Source organism: Pleurodeles waltl, chromosome 8, assembly GCF_031143425.1.
Source record: "Pleurodeles waltl isolate 20211129_DDA chromosome 8, aPleWal1.hap1.20221129, whole genome shotgun sequence".
NCBI lineage: Eukaryota > Metazoa > Chordata > Amphibia > Caudata > Salamandridae > Pleurodeles > Pleurodeles waltl.
In genome coordinates, this window is record NC_090447.1 from 1,075,993,114 (window position 1) to 1,076,014,222 (window position 21,109).

Consider the following 21,109-nt stretch of genomic DNA (forward strand, 5'->3'; position numbering starts at 1 on the left):
ACTGTCCCAAAAACGCTCTATACCAGTACATTGAGAAAACCATCATCAATTCAAACAACAAACATACACGTACAGCTCTGTGACACCTTGGTACCTTCTCTTGCTGCGTAGAGGAGGGCTTGGGGAGGGGGCGGTCTAATGGCAACTAGGCAGTTGCGATCTTGCCTGCTGCCCGTGTTGTAGCCTCATTAATGCATACAGGACCAAGGTGTCCAAACATCACGATGTGCTTGGAGTGATTCTGTGGTCCAATCCCCAATAGAAGTTAGTACCAGACAAGGGTGCGAATTCTATCCATCCTATCGTTACTCTCCCCAGTTCTGTTGACCAGTTTCTGTCTCCCAATTTGCTTTCCCCAATTTGTCATATTTTAAGATCATCCAATGTCAAATCTAGCATCTGCAGACAGGGTCAGATTGTGTTCAAAATTAGGCCTGGGCATCAAATGAAAAAGTGGCCCACAGTTGTAAATAATGACTTCATAAAATGTTGCCTAGTATCCGGTGAGTGATTTTTCTCTCTTAATTTCCTTTTCTCTTCCCCCCCCACTTCTGCACTCTGCACGTCTCACTATTCCTTTTGTCTTGACTCTGCGCCTCTTGCTCCTTATGTTTTGTTACTCCCTCGCCATGTCTGTTCTCCCTTTCTTTCCCATTTTGTCCAAGGATGAATCTTGTTCACAGTAATGTTGTCAAAAAAACAATTAAGTTGTCATATCTTTTATATTTTTGCCTAATTTGGTTGTTAGCCTGTTTTGCTTCACTAATGACTGAGCTGAAACACTCATGCACTGACAAAAATCTCTGGAATGCACTTCTTAGTCCAAAGAAGACCTTTATTTTTTAACTACACAAGGTTCCTAAAAGGAGATTAGCATTCTGAAAGTACACGTTCAAAAATGTTCACAGCAATGAAATGAAAGAATGTACAAATGATTCTCCACTGCAATATACACCGCAAATATATGTATCTATATTATAATGGAAAGCAAATAATGAATTAAAAAATTTGCATCACCATGAAAAAAGGGCATCACTGCTTCATCTCCCTCCTATTCATCATCAAATCACCAGATCCCAGAATCGATCGAGGAGAGAGAGAGATCAATTATCCTCACGGGAAGGATGGCACACTCCAGCCTCCTGAATGTGCCTGAGATCTGCAAACACTCTCTGTCCCCGGTCCATCTGGTCTCGGCCTCTTATACTTTGAATAAACAAGAGAGGCGAATTCTAGATCTTCCCTCTTCCTGCAGAAGTTTATTTATTCTAAAAATGCTGATTGCTTTAGGCATGCTTTGAAAATAAGACGTCGGGACTTGGCCACAATCCCAAGGTGCCAATTAAAAACAAGACTGCCCCTGCCGTCTGAGTACATTCTTATCAGCCTAAGCCCCTGGTGGGAAAAAACACGAAGAATAAAAACATGAGCACAGTAGGACGTGGAAAACTACTTGCAACTTTTAACGCAGCAGTGGCTAATGCTAAAATAAAGTCAATAGGCAAAATGAAGCCAGTGGTCACTAATGTGATGGTGTAGTGCTAGGCTAAGTGCAACATGGAGTCAGTGGTCAAAACTCGCATATCATTACATAGCCTTATTTTTGAAATTTGATCTCAGTGGAAAATAGGAGCCTACTCGCAGTTTGAAGATGACAAGGTGGCAGCAGACACCTGAGGCTCACGTGTCTGCTTCTGGAGACAAAAGTAGAGACTCTTAAATGGCCATCACTTGTAATGTGACTCCTTGGCCGACCTCCTTTCACTCCTCCCCCACGTAACATTAGTGCTAGCTGTGATGCCCCAAAACAGCATTGCCACTCCCAGAGGCCTCATTGTCACGTTCAGTGACTCGGGTTGGGAGCCAGCAGCCAAGTTGGCCCAGGCAAATATTGAGATTTTATTTGCAGCTGAAAACAAAAATGTCCCACCAGCCGGACATTCTCTGTGGCTCACAAAGTGATGTTAATGTGGCTAGAATGGGTGTTAGGATCCTGTTCTTATGTTGGTGAAGGGACTGTTTTTGATGCAGCATGTTGCCCCCGGGAGGGCCATACTCTTTTGTGCCCAAGATGTAAAATTTGAGTGCGCTCCTGTTGAAAGTCACATTTCTCACTAAAAGCTCCATGTTACTCTGCTCAGTCCCATGTCTCTTCTGATTCTGTAAAAAGGTGGAATGTTGGTCTATCATGAATCTTGGTTTGGCAGGAAATAGAAGAGTGAATTTCAGGCCCATGTTTTGTGGCTTCTGCTTTACTCCAGGGAATGAGCCTCTGCTGTGTTTTACTGCTAGTGTATAGTCTGGGGAGCTAATTACTCAGCCGTTGCCCACAGTAACTTGTCCTGTTTTCATGGCTGCTTGTAAGATTGCATCTCTGTACCAGAAGTTGAGGAGTTATGCTACTAGAGGACTGGAGGATGAACTTCAGTATGGTCGGTGAGTCAGGACTCTTTCAAAAGTAAAGAAGTGAGATAAACCCAGGAAAGAAAAGGGCAACTCAAATGTCAGCCACTGCTACAGATATTGTACTACACTTGTGTGTGTGGGGGTGTTCTGTGGTCTCTAGTAGGGCTACCGTTATGTGTTTGTGCTTATTTTGTGCTTTTAAGCATTCTTGCCCTAGCTATTGGAAAGCTGGTTCTCTCTGTGAAACCTTGAACTAGCTCCCTATAGGTCTGTTGATTTGGCTTGCATCTCTTGCAATATAGATTCGTTTTGAGGACTCTTTCCGTCAACCTACTCGTTTTCTCTTTAAGAGCCCCTAATTCTGCTCCAACCAAGTCCACTTTAGCCTCCAGCATCAAACTAGTCTCTGCTAAGGAGTCTCTAAGGCAATATCTTTTAGATTTGTTCTGTAGCAGGGTCTTCTGCTCCAAACTGGGCATATTCCCCTTGTCAGTGGGTTCCCCTGCCCTTGATCTGATCCGGCACATCCTCTCTTCCTCCACGTATAGGGGTTTTCTGGTCTTTTTTTAATCTGTCCATTGCTTTCCTCTCAATGTGTCTGTCAAAACCCCCATGGCTACCTGGGGGTGAGCACACCTTCCCACTCCCAGTTGTTTTGAAGTCAAATAGCTATTAGATAGGGTGGGGTGTTTCCTGTTCCTTATTGATTTCCCTGCGTAGCAAAGGTGGATTTTTCCTCATCAGACATTGACTGGGAGTAAGAGAAGGAAAAATAAACAGAGGGGAAAGAAGGAAGAAAAAGAGGGTGAAACAGTGACAAAGGACTAAATATTGAGATGGGCACCAGGAGATTTAAATTGTATTATATAGCGCTTCCTACCCCTGACAAGGCTTTGAAGCACTTTTCTGGAGTAGCACGGTATTCCAGACCCAAGAGGAATCAGAGGTGGATTAGTATAGGGAAATATGAGTACAGTATTAGTATGCGTTATTTGAGCAGAGGATATGTGAGTTTGTTAGTTGGATTGACTAGAGGAATGGAGGGATAGAGGAGGCAAGAATCCATAAGTGTTAATTGGGGGTTTATAGTAATAGGATGAGGCTTGGGATGAGTAAAGGAGAGATGAAGGAATAGTCTGTGGAAAGGGGTTAGGGATATCATAGTAGTAGAAGGGGTTTTGGATGAGTCAAAGTTGAGAGAAATGATGGAGATTTTAATAGGGTTGTTTGGGAGATCATAGTAGTAGAATGGGTTTGGGGTGAGCTAGAAACAGTAGAGTAGGGATGAGCTTAGGCAGGGTTATTTTGGAGATCAAAGTAGTAGAATGGGTTTGTGGTGAGTCAGAGTGGGGATGGAGGATAGATTGATAGACATACGGTGATGGGGAGATAGTAAAGCTTAAGAGTGAATTTTATTGGTTTTCATTTTTTTTATTATTTGTTTTTATTTTTGTCCCTAGTACAGTAAGAGTACACTAATAAATACACATAAATACATAGTAAGGGAATATCTGTGTAAAAAATATAATAATGGGTATAATACGAGATGTAAAGTTGGATTGTATAAACCCAGCCTTTCAAGATTTGATGTTGTACTTTTCTAGCATTCATTCATATTTCCTCAATTTCCAATAGCGAAATGCTTGCTGATAAAATTAAGATAACATTTGCTCATTGTGATATGAAAAAAGCAGGGATTCATAAATATCTAATATAACAACTTATCTAGGAGCTGTGCAATGACCTATGAACATCTTAAGCATAGAATTATATATACACATGTATATACACACATGCATACACATATATACGTTTAACCGTGAGTAAATATGCATTTGTTAAACAGGCTTAAAGAGTATGTGTATATTTTATTATCATGAAATAGTAACTATACCTAATTCTTAAAGAACTATACATTTCTAGAATAAGCATATAATCAGATTATAATATGAGTATAACGTAGTTTACTCTCCATTAACATAGCAAACATAGGAATGGAAATCTTAAATTCAAATATACAACATACAATATATTTCAATTTAGATATTTATTATAGCTAATTAAACATTCAGTTCGCACATAATATAATCAACATAGAATCAACCAAAAAAATATAATACAACCCCCTACCCTAAATGAAACATACATATATGAAAACATAAATAACATACCAGTAAATACGCAAAAATAAACAACACAGAACCAACAAAATCACAAAATAGTATACATACAAATTTACAACCGCCTCATACATGAGAGGATATTTAAACAGCACAATAAAGTTACTGCTTTGATGCTACAATTATGCGTTGTAGTTTGGATTGTATAAAATTCAACATAATAACAGCCAATTCTAGGTTATAATTTCCTGATTCAAATTCTCGTGTTACAGGCCTGATGGTAGCCAATCCTGGTCAGGGCTTCAAATTTGCCAATTTCAAACACTTCATGCCAATGTTCAAGACATGCCAATTTACAAGCCGACGCGCGTTTCGGCGAGTGAAGAAAAATATAAATACACCTTCATCAGGACTTTATGATTCAGTATAATTGGCATACGTACATCTTGTAATCTGCCTATCAAAGAAACATCAAAATTATTCATTACAATTCTTTGCATAGGGGGAAGGCTCGAATCATGTCAGATTTGCAACCAGACCAACTCAAGTGACTTAATTAAGAAAAAACACCGATAAAGTGCCCAAGATCAAAATCTATAAAACCAATGCTTAATAAAGGTAAATAAATCTAAAGATCCAAGGAAAGCACCATTAGTGTCAAGCAAAATACTAGATAAAGTGCAGAAATAGAATCACCTATAGCATAAAAGTGTTGGATTACCACCGAGAGAATCTAGTCAAGAATAGTAAAAGACTAGTTTGTTTATATTAAAATAAGATAAAATACCTTAGATATGAAAGAACTTAGATATCCCTTACAGGCTGGATTAAACACTCTCCAACTTCAAATTTGTAGTCCAAAATGAAGGACTAACACATGGATATAGCTAAATGTAGCTATGCTTTCTCACTCTAAAAGCAAACATAATGAAATCATTAGCTTGCACAGGGCAGGAAAGTCCACAGGATAGAAAAGAAAAAATCTGCTCATATGTACAATCGCTAACTACAGACTTACCTACAAGTTCACATGGTTTAAAAAACGTAATCCACAGGGGAAACCCACAAGGATACCAAACTGGTAGGGAACAACTTGCTAACTGCAAGGGAACAGGGGGGAGTCATGAGCCAGATAGAAATGACACAATCCAGACGGTATAAAATAATTCAATCCACAAAGGTTCAGCAAAGCTAGCCACAGGTGATGCGATGAACATAGAAACAGGCCCGTAGATGGCCCCCACTGTTTTGGGCGTGCTGGTAAGTGAGATCTACTCTTTGGTTTGATTTAGAATTGGCCATTATTTTTTATATTTTTTATTTTTGGTTATTTCCTTTTGCCACTACTATATACTATATGGCTATGACTCTACAGTTTGATTGTACCTCTTATTCTCTGTAGATTTTGCCATATTTCATGCTGTTTTGACGGTTCTAAGATGGCGCATGTTTGACCATTTCCTTAGATGGCCCCTACGGGCCTGTTTCTATGTTCATCGCATCACCTGTGGTGATTTGGTTTAAATGGGGAAGTACGGGTTATTGCTCCTCGAGAGATCATCGTGCTGGTCATATGTCCTGGATCCTGCTGGTACTGGTAGGCTAGCTTTGCTGAACCTTTGTGGATTGAATTATTTTATACCGTCTGGATTGTGTCATTTCTATCTGGCTCATGACTCCCCCCTGTTCCCTTGCAGTTAGCAAGTTGTTCCCTACCAGTTTGGTATCCTTGTGGGTTTCCCCTGTGGATTACGTTTTTTAAACCATGTGAACTTGTAGGTAAGTCTGTAGTTAGCGATTGTACATATGAGCAGATTTTTTCATTTCTATCCTGTGGACTTTCCTGCCCTTGGCAAGCTAATGATTTCATTATGTTTGCTTTTAGAGTGAGAAAGCATAGCTTAATTTAGCTATATCCATGTGTTAGTCCTTCATTTTGGACTACAAATTTGAAGTTGGAGAGTGTTTAATCCAGCCTGTAAGGGATATCTAAGTTCTTTCATATCTAAGGTATTTTATCTTATTTTAATATAAACAAACTAGTCTTTTACTATTCTTGACTAGATTCTCTCGGTGGTAATCCAACACTTTTATGCTATAGGTGATTCTATTTCTGCACTTTATCTAGTATTTTGCTGGACACTAATGGTGCTTTCCTTGGATATTTAGATTTATTTACCTTTATTAAGCATTGGTTTTATAGATTTTGATCTTGGGCACTTTATCGGTGTTTTTTCTTAATTAAGTCACTTGAGTTGGTCTGGTTGCAAATCTGACATGATTCGAGCCTTCCCCCTATGCAAAGAATTGTAATGAATAATTTTGATGTTTCTTTGATAGGCAGATTACAAGATGTACTTATGCCAATTATACTGAATCATAAAGTCCTGATGAAGGTGTATTTATATTTTTCTTCACTCACCGAAACGCGCGTCGGCTTGTAAATTGGCATGTCTTGAACATTGGCATGAAGTGTTTGAAATTGGCAAATTTGAAGCCCTGACCAGGATTGGCTACCATCAGGCCTGTAACACGAGAATTTGAATCAGGAAATTATAACCTAGAATTGGCTGTTATTATGTTGAATTTTATACAATCCAAACTACAACGCATAATTGTAGCATCAAAGCAGTAACTTTATTGTGCTGTTTAAATATCCTCTCATGTATGAGGCGGTTGTAAATTTGTATGTATACTATTTTGTGATTTTGTTGGTTCTGTGTTATTTGTTTATTTTTGCATATTTACTGGTATGTTATTTATGTTTTCATATATGTAGGTTTCATTTAGGGTAGGGGGTTGTATTCTATTTTTTTGGTTGATTCTATGTTGATTATATTATGTGCGAACTGAATGTTTAATTAGCTATAATAAATATCTAAATTGAAATATATTGTATGTTGTATATTTGAATTTAAGATTTCCATTCCTATGTTTGCTATGTTAATGGAGAGTAAACTACGTTACACTCATAGTATTGCTTCCCTGTGTGTTACTCTCTGTATCTAGCTCAGGGACCCTGTTTAGATACGAGGATATAATCAGATTATAAACATATCAACAAAGGCATATGCAGTCCATTGCTGTTTGGATATGGTGGTCATGAAGGAAAGAGCCAACGCTTGAGTAGTCTTCTGAACACAAGATAGTTATCCATGGATCTTGTATTCAGGGGTAATGAACTCCATAGTTTGGCTGCTTGAACAGAGAAGGATGTACCACCTATTGTCTTTTTCTTGTATGGTGGTGTTTTAAGGTGGGGTGCCAGTCTTGAGTGGAGTTTTTTTGTTATTTAATGTATTTAGTTATTTTCTTTCTGATGAAAAGAGGTCCTGTTCCATGTATTGCTTCGTGGGTGAGATACAGCAGCTTGAAGGTGGATCTTTTGGCCACCGGTAACCAATGTAGTGCTCTGAAGGTAGGGGAGATATGGGCTTGTGGCTTTACATGTAATAGTAGCCTGGCAGCTGAGTTATGAATACGTTGCAGTTTTTTCATAGTAGAGACGATCCATGTTAGAGACCATTGGTGTCATCCAGTTTAGCTAGTACAAGAGAGATAGTAGCCTGCACCTTGTGTGGAAATCCGAGGTGGTGGGGGTGATGCGTCGCAGAATTTTCAAGGTGATGAAGCGTGATCATGCCAATTTGTTCACTTGGGCATTCATTGTTAACTTGGAGTCCATGGTAATTCTAAGATTTTTAACTTCCTTAGATACGTGAGGAGGTGGTCCCAGATATTCAGGCCAGGCGCACAGTGGGTCATAATTTTTCCAGTCGCCACATGAGAGTATTTCTGTTTTGGAAGTATTCAGTTTGAGAAGGCTCCAAGTCATTCACTGATCAACAGCTCTGACGCAACTGAAGATTTGTGAGTTTTCAGTGTCTGTGGGACCTTCCAATTTAAGGAGTATTTGTGTGTCATCTGCGTAGTTGTAGCATGTGAGTTGAAAATCATTGATCAGTTCTGGTATTAACAATATTTAGATGTTGAAAAGCATAGGTGAGATAATTGATCTTTGACGGTCCACTGCTTTTGTGAGGGGGGGTTTGAACAAGAGGGGGAGGGGAGTAGATGATATTAGTTCTGTTTTGAAGGTAGGATGTAATCCAGTCGAGAGCAGCCCCTTCTATGCCGGCTTTGTGGAGTCTTTGAATTAGGGTGTCATGGTCGTCCGTATCAAAGGCAGCTGAGAGGTCGAAGAAAAGTAGTGCAGCAACTTCATTGCGGTCATTGTGAAACACACTTCATTGTGTTTTTAAGATCATCCCAGATGGCTATGAGTGCAGATTCAGTGCTTCTTCCTGGGTGGAGTCCAGTTTGGTAGTCTGAAAGTCTGGAATTGTCTTATATGAATTGTGACATCTGGGCAAATGCTGCTCTTTCGATCAGTTTGCCCAGGAAAGGTCCATTTGTAATTGGTCTGTAGTTGTTGGGGTCATGTGGGTCCAGGTTTGTTTTCTTTACTAACAGGCCTATGTATTCCCTTTTCAGATCTTCAGGAAAAGTTCCCGTAGTTAGAGGTATTGATGATTCTTATTACTGGTGTGGCAGCAGAAGTAGCTAAAAGAATGTTCTTGATGTGTGGTGGACAAGGCTTCGGAGGGCAGCCGGGAAGGCCTGCTTGCTTTGAACAAATCCATAAATTCACTTTGTGATGTTTGTTTGTAGGAATGCAAAGGTTGGGTTGGTTTACTTTTTAAGGGGATTTTAGGAAACTGGTTGGCACCAATGGTTTTCTTTTGTTTTAAATAGTAGCCCAATGTGTCTGCCTTGGTTGTGTAATGAATTGCCAGTTTGTTTGTGAAATCTTGAGTAATGGGATGACTTTCTTCCATGCATTTAGGTTTTCGAAATTCATTATTTTATAAAATTCTTAGGTGCACATTTAGCATTTTGAATTCTGAGTAGAACCTTTTTTAACTCTTTTGATTGATTGATTTATATATTCTGTTAACTTTGTGTAGCTGACGTTTGTCATGAATGTTGTTTGTTTTGTGCCAGGTTTGTTGCAGCCTTCTGATTTGTTGCTTTATCTTTTTTAGCTTTGTGTTTCTCCAAGGTGTTGGTTTTCTTTTGTCCTGTTTAGTTTTTCTGAGTGCCATTAGGCTATTGAAAGGTACCTGTTCCCACTCAAAGTTTTTGAACAGAATTTGTGTCTAGATCTGGGTTGGCTGTTAGTTGTGTTTGTAAGTCATCAAAATTGAGTTTGTCCCATGGTCGATAGATGTATGTAAGTCAGGTGCTATTGGGTGTGTTGATTTGTGGTTTTTTATGTTGGAAAGTTACCAAATGGTGTTCTGACCATGTGATTGGCCTGATGCTTTCAACTGTAACTAGTTCAGGGTTTGCAAAAATGACATCTAGGATGTGTCTAGCGATGTGTGTGGGATTGTGTACAATCTGATGTAGGTTCAATGTGACTAGGCCAGTGGGGATAGCTTTTGGATTGGGCATATTGGGTTTGTCAAACCAAATGTTTAGGTCCCAAAAATGCATTGATTGGAGTATCATGTTATAAGGTTTGAGGCTGTGTCTAGAAAAGTTTCTGGGAATGTTGAACTGTTAGGTGGAGGTCTGTAAAGGAGGAGAAGGTTACAGGAGGATGTTAGTGTCAGGTTGCATCTGGTGAGGAGTGCCTCACAAACTTGTATGGAAATGTTGTTGGTTTTACTCAGATTTATTGCTTGTTTGGATATAATAACTAGTCCACCTCCTCTTTTGCCTAAATATTTTGTATTTTGGCCTGGAGGAACGGCTTCATGCAACACTGTCATCTCCCAACCATGATTCTGTTATGAATAGTAAGTCAGGTTGTGTGTCAGTGAGCAGGTCATAGATGTGGTGCTTCTTTTTTTTAGAGTGATCGAGCATTGATGAGCAGGCTGTTTAGAAAATGTGTGTGGTTTTCTGTGAAGGATTTGTATGAGTTAGCACTAGTGAGTGGTATTAGAATATTACAGGGGGTGTTGATGTGTTTTGGAGAGGAGTGTATGAGGTGTGTAAGAGGTTATGGATGAGAGATATGGGTATTTGTGTTAGATTTAATCACTGGAAGAAGTAATATGTGGTGGAGTGGAAGGAGTGTATGATTGTGTGTAATTGGTGAAGAAAGGGGGAGGGTGTTTGTGGATGGTGTGATGGAAGGCTGAGTTTAGGTTTTGTCATGAGAAAAGGGTCTGGCAGGAGCAAATTAGAGGATAGTGCTGTTGGTTTGAATGAACAAGGACTGTGTCTGGAACGCTGAAAAGAATGTATAATGTGGTTGTGTGTTGTGTAGGCAATGGCTGGATGTGTTAGTGGTAATGGGCAGAATTGTGTTTGGTGTGAGAATGAAGGTGTCTTAATGTTGTAGTTCTGGATATGTGTATATATGTGGTATGTGGGATTTTTTGCTGTTTGATGAGACATTGCAACCTGTATGCAGTTTGTTTGTGGAGCATGAGTTGGATGCATTTGCTGATATTGTGTTTGGATGTTGGAGGATGTGTAAGTAATAAGGTCCTTTCTGGAAATGGAAAACTGGGCAGCATTTCTGGCCCTAGGCCTGACCTGTCCCCAACAGGCAAATGCCCTTCTCCTCTCCGCCCTTAGCTGAGAGGCCTGGGCTGAGATTCCCTGAGCCCTAGGCTTAAATAGCCCTATTGGCCAATAGAAGCCTAGTCTTAACCAATCAGATATGTAACCCTAAAGCCAATGGAAGACCTGGCCCGGTTAACTAATCACATCCCTATTCCTGACTATCGATCACAACAGTAACCCTAAAACATCAGTCCAGTAGGAATCCAAGCCCAAGTACCAATCATAATAGAAACCCTAAAACCTGGGTCCATACGGAATCCTAGCCCCAATCGCAATAGAAACCATAAAACCACTGTCTAGTAGGAATCCAAGACCTAGTACCAATGACAATAGAAGCCCTAAAACCACAGTTCAATAGGAATCCAAGCCCTAGTACCAATCAGAACATAAACCCTAATCCTTAAGCCAATAGAAATACTTGTCCCAGCAACCAATCACAACAGCAGATGCAACATCCAATAGAAGCTCAAATAATGGCCAAGTTAACTTACGCCCAAGCCCCTTAAGGAGGGAGTTGGTCCTCTATTCAGAATATGCTTGGACTTCCAAGCTAGTGGAGTCTACTTTCCAGGTAAGGGACAGATTGAAAAGCACTGAAATACAGTTTAAATCACTGAGCAGATTAAGGCCCTCATTAATGTTGAACCGCCAAGCGGCCGCCTATGCGGCCGCAAACACACCAGCCACATTTCAACATCCTCGCTGGCCCAGCGGGGATGTCGGCAGTAACATTACAGCCGACTCCTAATGGAGCCGGCGGTGTTGCGGGCATGCAACGGGTGCAGCTGCACCCATTGCGCTTTTCACTGTCTGCTGTGCAGACAGTGAAAAGCAGGGTGGGTCTGTGCCTGGAGGCCACTGCCCATTCTAAGTGCATGGGCAGTGCAGGGGCCCCCAGGGGCCCCGCAACTCCCCTTCCTGCCAGCCTTTCCATGGCGGTCTCTACCACCATGGACAGGCTGGCGGGAAGGGGAGTCATAATCCCAAGGGCAGCGCTGCAAGCGGATTATAAGCGCTGGGACAACGATGGCGGGAAACCGCCGGTCCTGGCGGTGTGACCGCGGCGCTACAGTTGCGGTCAAAATATGGAAAATTGTACCGCCAGCCTGTTGGCGGTACGATCACCAAAACAACCCTGGCGGTCTGTGACCGCCAGGGTTGTAATGAGGGCCTAAGTCTGGTTAGCCAGTCACCATTCCCCAAGTCCCTCTGAAAGGCAGGAGAGAGAGGTGCTCTTTTATTCAAAATCTCCTTGGATAAAGCAAGGCAGAATCCGCACCTCCAAGCTAGCAGAGTCTACTTTCCCATTAAGGGCCATATTTCAAACCACTGAAATACTGCTTGTCGTGCACTCATATATGACTTGTTCAAGGCAAAAGCAACCACTTTGCAAACAGATTAAATCACAGAGCAGATTAAGTCTGGTTAGCCACTGAGGTGTATGTAGCCTTTTATTTTTAAATGCAGAGGGGGTAGCTTTATACAATTTTTTTTTTTTTTGCTACAAACTAGGAGGGAAATTTCAAATGGTCACGGATTAAAAAAAAACACCAGTTTAAAAAAAAAACATGCTGACTAAAACACAGGGAGCCTACTGTAAACATGCACGGGTAGCAGTACAAACACTTTTTAACAAATAAAAAGAATACCCAGATCATCTGGGACGCTTACCAGTCTCCTAGGGTTTATCACTGAGCTGTATTAAGGCGCAGGGAAAGCTGGGCTCACAAAATGGAGTGGCTGTTTTGGGGTTCACTCCACAAACTTCAAAGGCCCAGTGCAGGTGTGAGAGGGTGGCTCAGGTTGCCTTGGAGCTAAGGTGCCAGTCACCATGCCCCAAATCCCCGTGGAGGGCAGGAGAGAAGTGCTCTTCTATTCAGAATCTCCTTGGATACAGACAGAATCCACACCTCCAAGCTAGCAGAGCCTACTTTCCCATATGGGCCATATTTGAATCCACTGAAATACCGCTTGTTGTGCACTCCTGTATGGCTTGTTCAAGGCAAAAACAAGTTGTGCATACACTTTCCAAACAGTTTAAATCAGAGCAGATTAAGCAGTCTCCTAAGCACATGGTTAACAACTGAGTATGTAGCCTTTTGTTAAAAAGTGGGTGGGAGGTGTAGCTTTATGCAGTCTTTATGAAAGACTCTGAGGAAAATTTCAAACTGTCATGGGTTAAAAAAAAAAAATGTAGTTTAAAAGCACCAAGTTTGCTGAAACACAGGGAGCCTAATGAGCCTAATGTAAACAGGCACGGGTAGGCAAAAAAAACTTTAAAAAAAAAAAAAACAAGAATACACACAGAAGCCAAGCCCCTGTGGATGTGTGGAGGGAGGTGCTCCTCTATTCAGAATCTCCTTGGATACAGTCAGGCAGAATCCATACTTCCAAGCTAGCAGAGTCTACTTTCCAGGAAAGGGACGGATTGAAAAGCATTGAAATACTACTTGTCTTGCACTCAGGTATTTGGCTTTTTTCATCTAGGATTTCTTGATCACTGGGCTGTATTAGGGTGCAGCGAAAACAATGCAACTGAATCCGGGTTCTAGCATGGGCAATAATTTATTCAGCACCCCACTGATGTTTTCTCATATGATTTGTGCCAGACGAAACAGGCACAATCATCCAGGCAAACTTAGTAAATTTAGAGTTGGTGCATCTAAGAATGTGGGAGGGAAAACACTGTTATAACTTTATTGCCTGCTGCCAAGGGCTATAGCAGTTGTTAAAGGCCCTTAACCCAAGTTATAACCCCGAGCTGCAGGCAAGGGCCTGCAATGAAGGAGAGTGACTTTAACAAACAACAGGAATAGACTGAGGTAGAAGGGTTATAAAGTGATTTAAAAAATCCACCCACTAAGGGTGCACCATTTTAAATTAAAAATTGAGAAACATAAAGAGAAACATTGGAATGCTGGAGAAGGAGATCCATACCAGCCATTATTTGCCATGAGAAGTTCGCTGCCTACAACTGAGCTCTGAACATTCCAAAAAAACGTTAGCCCGCATTAAGAGGGTGAAATCTCGACCCTTGCACAAATTGCACACTCACAACCATCAACCTAGGAGTTCACAGCGTGCACAATTTGAACTTCGAAGTACAAGCAACTCTTAATGAGGCCCTAATTTCCTGAATCTGAAAGACACCAGAAATTATAATTTTCTTTTAATTAAATATAATTCTGGAATTTAACAAACAACTCAATGAAAATAGCAATTTTAAAATCAAATAAGATTCCTTCTAGCTTTGAGATATGATCTCTATTTTTCAGGCCAGCAACAAGACAACGTGTTCTGGTCCCACAACCCTCATTGGATGGGAACCTCTAGAAGGCCAAAATAAAATTTTAGACTAATCAATCAGCAAATGAATGGTAATGCCTACTCCTGGAGAGATATGTCAGTCTTTCTGAAAACCTTCAGGGAGTCCATTGATTTTGGAGCAAGCCTGAGGAGTTTTCAGCGAAACGTAGCTAGGAGCGGAAGAGATTCTAATCGTCAGACATCGAGGTTAGTTCATATTTTTAAGCTAGTGTTATGATGTTAATTGGAAGATAATGTTGTAAATGTAGTTTGACTGAACAACTTAGAGGTGGGAGAGTACAGGGTCCACTAATGTGCATAAAACGTAGGAATCAAAGGAGGTGAGTGTGTAACAAGGGTAAATGCACACAGCCTTTGTGACAAGTTGAAGAGCCTTCTCCATTGGCGGTACTATTTCAATATTACAGTTGACTCAGAACTACTAGTGTACTAACCAGACCAGTGGACAAAGCACTTGAACTGATGATGCACAGATGCATGCAGCTGCGGAATGGAAACCCAAAATTCCTGGGTGAAGCAGAGGTGGTCATGATGTCGGTAGTGAAAGAGATGAGAAATAAGGCTATCTTCAGAGATGTGGATGATGGGACATGATTTATTTCTGTTCAGGAAAAGTTAAGCATTAGGCAGTGCATAGCCAATTTGTGATGAAAAGCACGGAGGCAGTCATCTAGTGTGGCATAGAGGTGAGTGGTAAAGGAAAGCAAGGGTATCATTTGTAGAAAAAACATAGCAAAAACCAAATGTAACGTACCTTTGGTACAAGCTGCAGGAAATGAATCTGCAGCTAGAAGTTTCTATTAGCTCATATATTTGTAAGCAAGTGGTTTTGTTGCTGATGTGTAGCTTATTGTTGGAGAGCTGAGAAAAGTGTCCTGATGTATGCATGAAGAGGAATTTATTGACTAGGGAGAAAAGGGGTAAGGAAGGGTGCAGGAAGGATATGGAAAGTGGAAGTTGGGGGAAAATAGTGCAGAAGTAATACGTGAGAAGGCGATTAAGGATGGTTGAGAGATGTGAACTTTGTAGGTTGAAGAGTTGTAGATGGCGGGAATCAGTCTGAAGAAAGAATTTGCCTGGTCTAGAATGAAAGGGAAGGTGGTGATAGAAATCATGCAAATTGCTATATACTTGGAATTTAGGGCATTCCCCAGTCACGAATGGTAGCTGCCATATCAGGAAAGGGGGCGAAATGCCATTCCAATATAACTTGTATGGAGCAAGCTCAGTGTCTAAGAACACCCCCATAATTAGTCTAACTTTCCTGCAAATTGTCCACCAAATTCCTACCCCCCCCCCCCCCCACCCACCCTCTATCGCAACAAATCACCTAACCTATCGTCTTTTGGGGTCCCTCAACTATTGTGAAAGTGGAACTAAACACAGCAATACAGTGAGTATGCAAGTAAGCAGGGGATTCCTTTGTTCAAACCAACCAAGTCATCCATAGGACCCAGCACAGAGGCCAGCCCACCAAGTCCACCACCTGCTCCCCAGTCCCACATGGAAAACAGACCCAAGCAGTCTGTCTCACTGGCAGCTCAGTCTTCCTCTTCAGTGTTCACTGTCTCATGGGGCTGTCTGCACTGACTTGCCTAATTTGCGCAATGGCAATCCTTCCTTTTGGTATAATTTCCTTTGTTGTCTGGGGGTGCTGCCAAAGCTAGTTCTAGTCACTGTCTGACATTCTGGTTTCCTTGTTGAAGCCATCCATCTTCAAACTCAAGATTTTGTGGGCCTCAGTGAGTGACTTTGTTCGCCATGAGTTTCCCACCCATGAGAAGATGATGTGGAATAGGTGACATCACTTACATATGACTTCTTGTTATTTGAGAAATGCAGTTACTGGCAGTGAAGAGAATCTCGCTTGAGGTGTGATGGCAGAGCGGTCTTAATACAGTTGATGCTCCACCTCACTGCAGGAGGCCGCTCTGTTCTTTCACAGCAACTATGTATTTGACTCCTTGACCTTGTAGCAGTGCAGCCATACGAGGGTATCTGAGAGGGCCCTCCTTGGGCCGACCGGATGCTGTTCTCTGTCTGTACTAATCAGGATTTCTCCTGACTTTTCCTGGATCGCTTCAGAGACATTTTACACATTTCTTGATGCTTTTGCTCGCTGCTCCTTTTGGTGCCCCTTTGGATGCAGATATTGTTTAACCTGTAGCAGTTTTCTAGCTCCTGTTGCTTTTCGTAGATTAGCGTGACTTGTTCGTCCAGTGTGATGATCCTCGCTCTGTATTGCTCCAGTTCAAGCAGTTTTTCATCCATAGATTCCTCATGGTCATACTTGAAGTCTCACAACTTTACAACATCTTTCCCCATCTCTTTGAAACCTTGCCTCAATTCTTCTCGCATCAATTTAATCTTCACCCTCGTTTTCCTGAAAAAGTGTCTCAAAACTCAGTGATGTGTTTTTTTTTGCCTCCCTGTATAATTTTTGGGGGATGTGAGGAAGAGGGGAAACTGCATCTTTCCTCTGTCCAGGGGCCTATTTTACTTTTTGAGGCACTTCCTGCTGTAACATGACCTTAATACTGATGTTCCTTTGGGACCTGCTAATGGCAATGATCCTGTTCCTTGGGCCCAGAGTTCAAGGCACATTTATGGAGGACATCATTGCAGCAGTAGCTGAAACACTTCTAAGGCTGAAAACCTTCTTATGACTACCTCAACCCGTTCCATTGGGCTCTCCAGTCCAGATGCCATATGTGCAGTGTGGCCCAGAGGGTGGCAGTATCTCCTCATCTTTTGCGGAGGGCCTCTTAATTCACCAGGGTCACAGTAAGATCACCCCCTCGGGTGGTCCGTGTTTTTGGTGCCTTTTCGCTTCTCACCCGAAATGGGGATGCCCAGGTGCTGTGCTCACACCTTCACTGCTCTGTTTTCATCCCCATGACTACAGCTACTGCCTATTTCACCATCTGCCTCTTTTATGTTGGTACCATGGTTTCTTGAGGAACCTGCATGAGGACTTAAGCTTTTGTTGGGGCCTGCTCGGAACCACCCATTATAAGTGCAATACCTGCTAGGCCCTTGCTTCTGTGGCCATAGTTCAGTGTTGGTTTTGCCTGAAGGTCCAGGTGATTGAACCTCCACCGAGTCAGACTGCCTCAGGGCACCTGTTCAATGAAGGGCCTCCACCTAGTCTGATCCCCGTTTCTCACAAGTAAGCTCCCCAACACCCCTAAATTTCCAAGCCCTGTTCCTTGTGGGTTCTACCGCCTTCGCTGAGCTCCACTGCTTCTCACCTCAGACCAGTGTACGGGTGCACACACCTTCTCTGGATTCGAGGTGTCCGCACCACTCGGCAAGCAGTGTTAGATCAGTCTGTCTTTGTCATTCAAGTTGCATGACCCACCCCATCATCCTGAGGTGGGCTTGGAGGTCATTCAGGAGAGGTCCGCCGCATCTTGCATCAACCTTCGTTCCACATCATTGATATTTAATTTGCAAGGAGGCAGCTTTATCTGTTGCCAAAACCCATGTAAGAAATTAAAACAAAATTTGGACAGAAGGGAGCAATTGCACGACGAAAGTGTCATTTTAATTTTGAATGAACCCAAAGGAGAACTGCTGCTTTGTGTGTAATATTTTATTTGTTTATGTATTACACAGTCCCAAAGCTAAATGCTTCTTTTTGGCTAAATATTCTATGGAATGTTGGTTGTACCCTTTTCTTTGCTGATGTTATGCTTCAGTCTCCATAACGTTTGTGTCTTTATCGCCAGGCATCCATCATTCTCCCTCACCCTAGGACATGCCCATCTTCCCACAAACGAGTATTCATCTGTTCTACCGCACATATACCTACCCAGCTATTAAACCACCTGACTACCACACCCGCTCAATATTATGTGAACTCACAGGCATCTGACATTATATTCTCAACTTGCATACAACCACACCGCTACAAGTCCATCTGCGTTGCTGTCTGCATGTGTTTGCATGCACATCAGGATATTGTGTATGTGTGGGTGCACGCAGATGGGTGCCTGTATGTCTGTGTTCTGTTTATGCATTCAAACCTACCACTCAACAACATTTAACAGCAATTACAACAGAAAATAACTTCACCTAAAAGAAGCTGTCACAAATTGCCTTATCCAATGCTTGGTTGTTTTTTAACTTGTTGATAAAAATATTTCATCTGGTTAAGACACAAATTTGAGGCATGGTAATGTCCAGCTAGTGAATAAGGGCTGGTAGGGTTTCGGCTTTTTGAAGTCTACAAAATGAACTGCAACTTCTGGCATGCCTCATATTATTCCCTCTACATTATTACTACTTCATATTTGGTAATCTGTTTCTGACATTTGGGTCCGTAATTGAGTGTAACTAATATTCGAATGTTTGTTTTGAAGTGCTTTCTGAAGAGAAAATTAATTATTGGATTGAACGGTTTAATTGTTTTATCAATTATATTAAACGCGAATTAAACCATATTGGCCTAATTACATTTGCTTTTACATCACTAAGATAATACCGTTCTGATTTGGAGTTATTACAGCTGAAGAAATGCCATTTGGGTACTGTTCTCATCAAACATTGTCTTTTTCTCTCTTCTTAACGCTGCCGCAGTTAAATATTAGGACTCTTACAGACGATGTGGTAAGGTTGCATGCAATTTGGTCTGCTTTGTGCTTTGCACCTAACACCGCTGCTTGGCTGTGGATGCAAATTGTGATATTAGTCATGTAAACATGCGTCCCTGCAGGAACTGTTACACCAGTATACGGAAGATAAACCATGATCATTATTTGGAAAATGGTAGTCCTACCCCAAAATTTCTACATTTGAAATGCTCAACAGGCGTTTGCCTAATTATCGTTCTTTTCGCCTTCTGTAACCATATTCCCTGTTAATTCATTTTAGTATTACACATACCTCCAGTAAAATAATTTAATTTGAATGTTTGATTCATTTATTTATTTTTAAACATTTTGGGTGCTTCTGCTGCTTTAAGTCAAACGCATGCCTTCATGACTGGCAAATTGGGTACGTTTTATGGCTCATAATAATTTGCGACATGATTATTTTTCAATTAATTTGCATGTTTGTGTACAATGATGTTTGTCTGATGGGTAATGGTGGTGTCAGGAATTGGATTCATTTGGTGGGGGTACCCCAATATACTCAATAAACCTACTCTAAGTATGTAAACAATGCTCTGAGAAAATCCCTTCTTTTGTAAAGCCCAGGACACTGTCTTGCTTTGCGGTTTCTTGAGCTGCTTTTCAGGAAGATCAGACCTGAACAGACCCACCATTTCTGTGTGGACAGCCAGGCCCATAGTCTTGGTGCTCGTCTTGTCTGCTAAGTTCAAGCAGAGCACATTATTCAATGCTCTGCTTAATAGCAAATCCAGGAGGCTGGATGGTTTCGGTAAGAAATTGTTTGCATTGCGCAACCTAAGTCTCATAAGGACCATCAATAATTGCTTACTTTCTCATTCAGTCGTATGCCCTTGTGGAGATGTCTCTTCTTGTGTACAGTTTGCTGGGTCACATGCAGGACTCTCTCTGATTTCTAATCCTGAGTCATAAGGGCACATTAAAGCAGTTGATGAAGATTGGGCTGGACACGACTAATTCAGTGGTTGCAACATGTCTACTTCCTACCCCTCACAAAATATCTTGATGTCGGAGGTGTCCTCCTTCCTCAAAAAATCCACTCCAGTGAGCTCTCTATGTCCAAAGGGCCAGGATTTCCACTCAAGGTAATGTGAAGGCTGGCTCGCATATTGGACCTATCATTCCTCAACAAATACCCCCGAAGTTCAGAGTATGTGTCAACAACCACAAGGCAAATTCAGACAACCAGCCACCGTACCTCCCACAAAGTTCCATAAATTATAAACTGGTGCATTCTCACCCCAGGAGCAGACATTGAATGATACTGCTGCCAGGAAGAAACACGTAGTAAAAAAACAAGGGAAGGTGCACCCAATGAAAAAGTTGCAAATCTTCAATTTTATAGAATCTTCTTTATTTTACTTTTCTTTCTTCCATAAAAAAATCCAGTTTACATAAAAACAGCCAGAAGTTCAGAATAACTACTTTATCGTATTTTCAAGTGTTCCATATGCTTAATTGTACTGGATTTCCAGGATGCATATTTTCATATTCCAGTTGTGAAGAACTGCACACAGAACATCTTGTGATTTGTAGTAGGGAACAAACTTATAAGTATTAGCGCTCTCCTTTCACCTATTCTTCCTCTCAGGCTATTTACTGAAGTGATGGTGGCTAACTTGTACCCTAGGTGTGCAATTGTTCCCATACTAGTAGATCGCTTTAGCTACAGTTCATGCCTCTTGTATGTGTTAACAGTCTTGTTTTGTTACATTTCACAGTTTCCATCAATCAGTAGGAATCTTTTCAGATCACTTCACAAAATAGGTACTTCTGATGGCTACAACTACCTGTGGATTCCTCACTTCATGAATTCTCCCAATGCGGCAGCATTCGATGGAAATTTTCTTCCCAGCTCTTCACGTTGACGAGAATGTCACAATTGCACGGCTCTGCACGCAAATCCGTCTGACGTCATCGTGGCAATAAGAAGCCCTCGCCGGCGTGCTGACGTCAGTTCCCTTTTTTCCGTGCCTTCGACGCAAGCGTTTTGTTTTTCTGGCTATCAAACAGCTACTGTTTCTAAGATGTTCTTGTTGT

The 21,109-nt window shown here is 41.4% G+C and overlaps 1 protein-coding gene across 4 annotated transcripts in view; it reads left to right on the plus strand.

Moving 5' to 3' along the window:
- Positions 1–21,109, plus strand: part of DIAPH3 (diaphanous related formin 3) — a 1,960,340-nt gene that overhangs the window by 95,771 nt on the left and 1,843,460 nt on the right. For all 4 annotated transcript variants that reach the window (XM_069205304.1, XM_069205305.1, XM_069205302.1 and 1 more), the window contains exon 2: positions 19,017–19,046. In XM_069205304.1, coding sequence (XP_069061405.1) covers positions 19,017–19,046 — 30 coding nt within the window. The remainder of the gene's footprint in view (positions 1–19,016; positions 19,047–21,109) is intronic.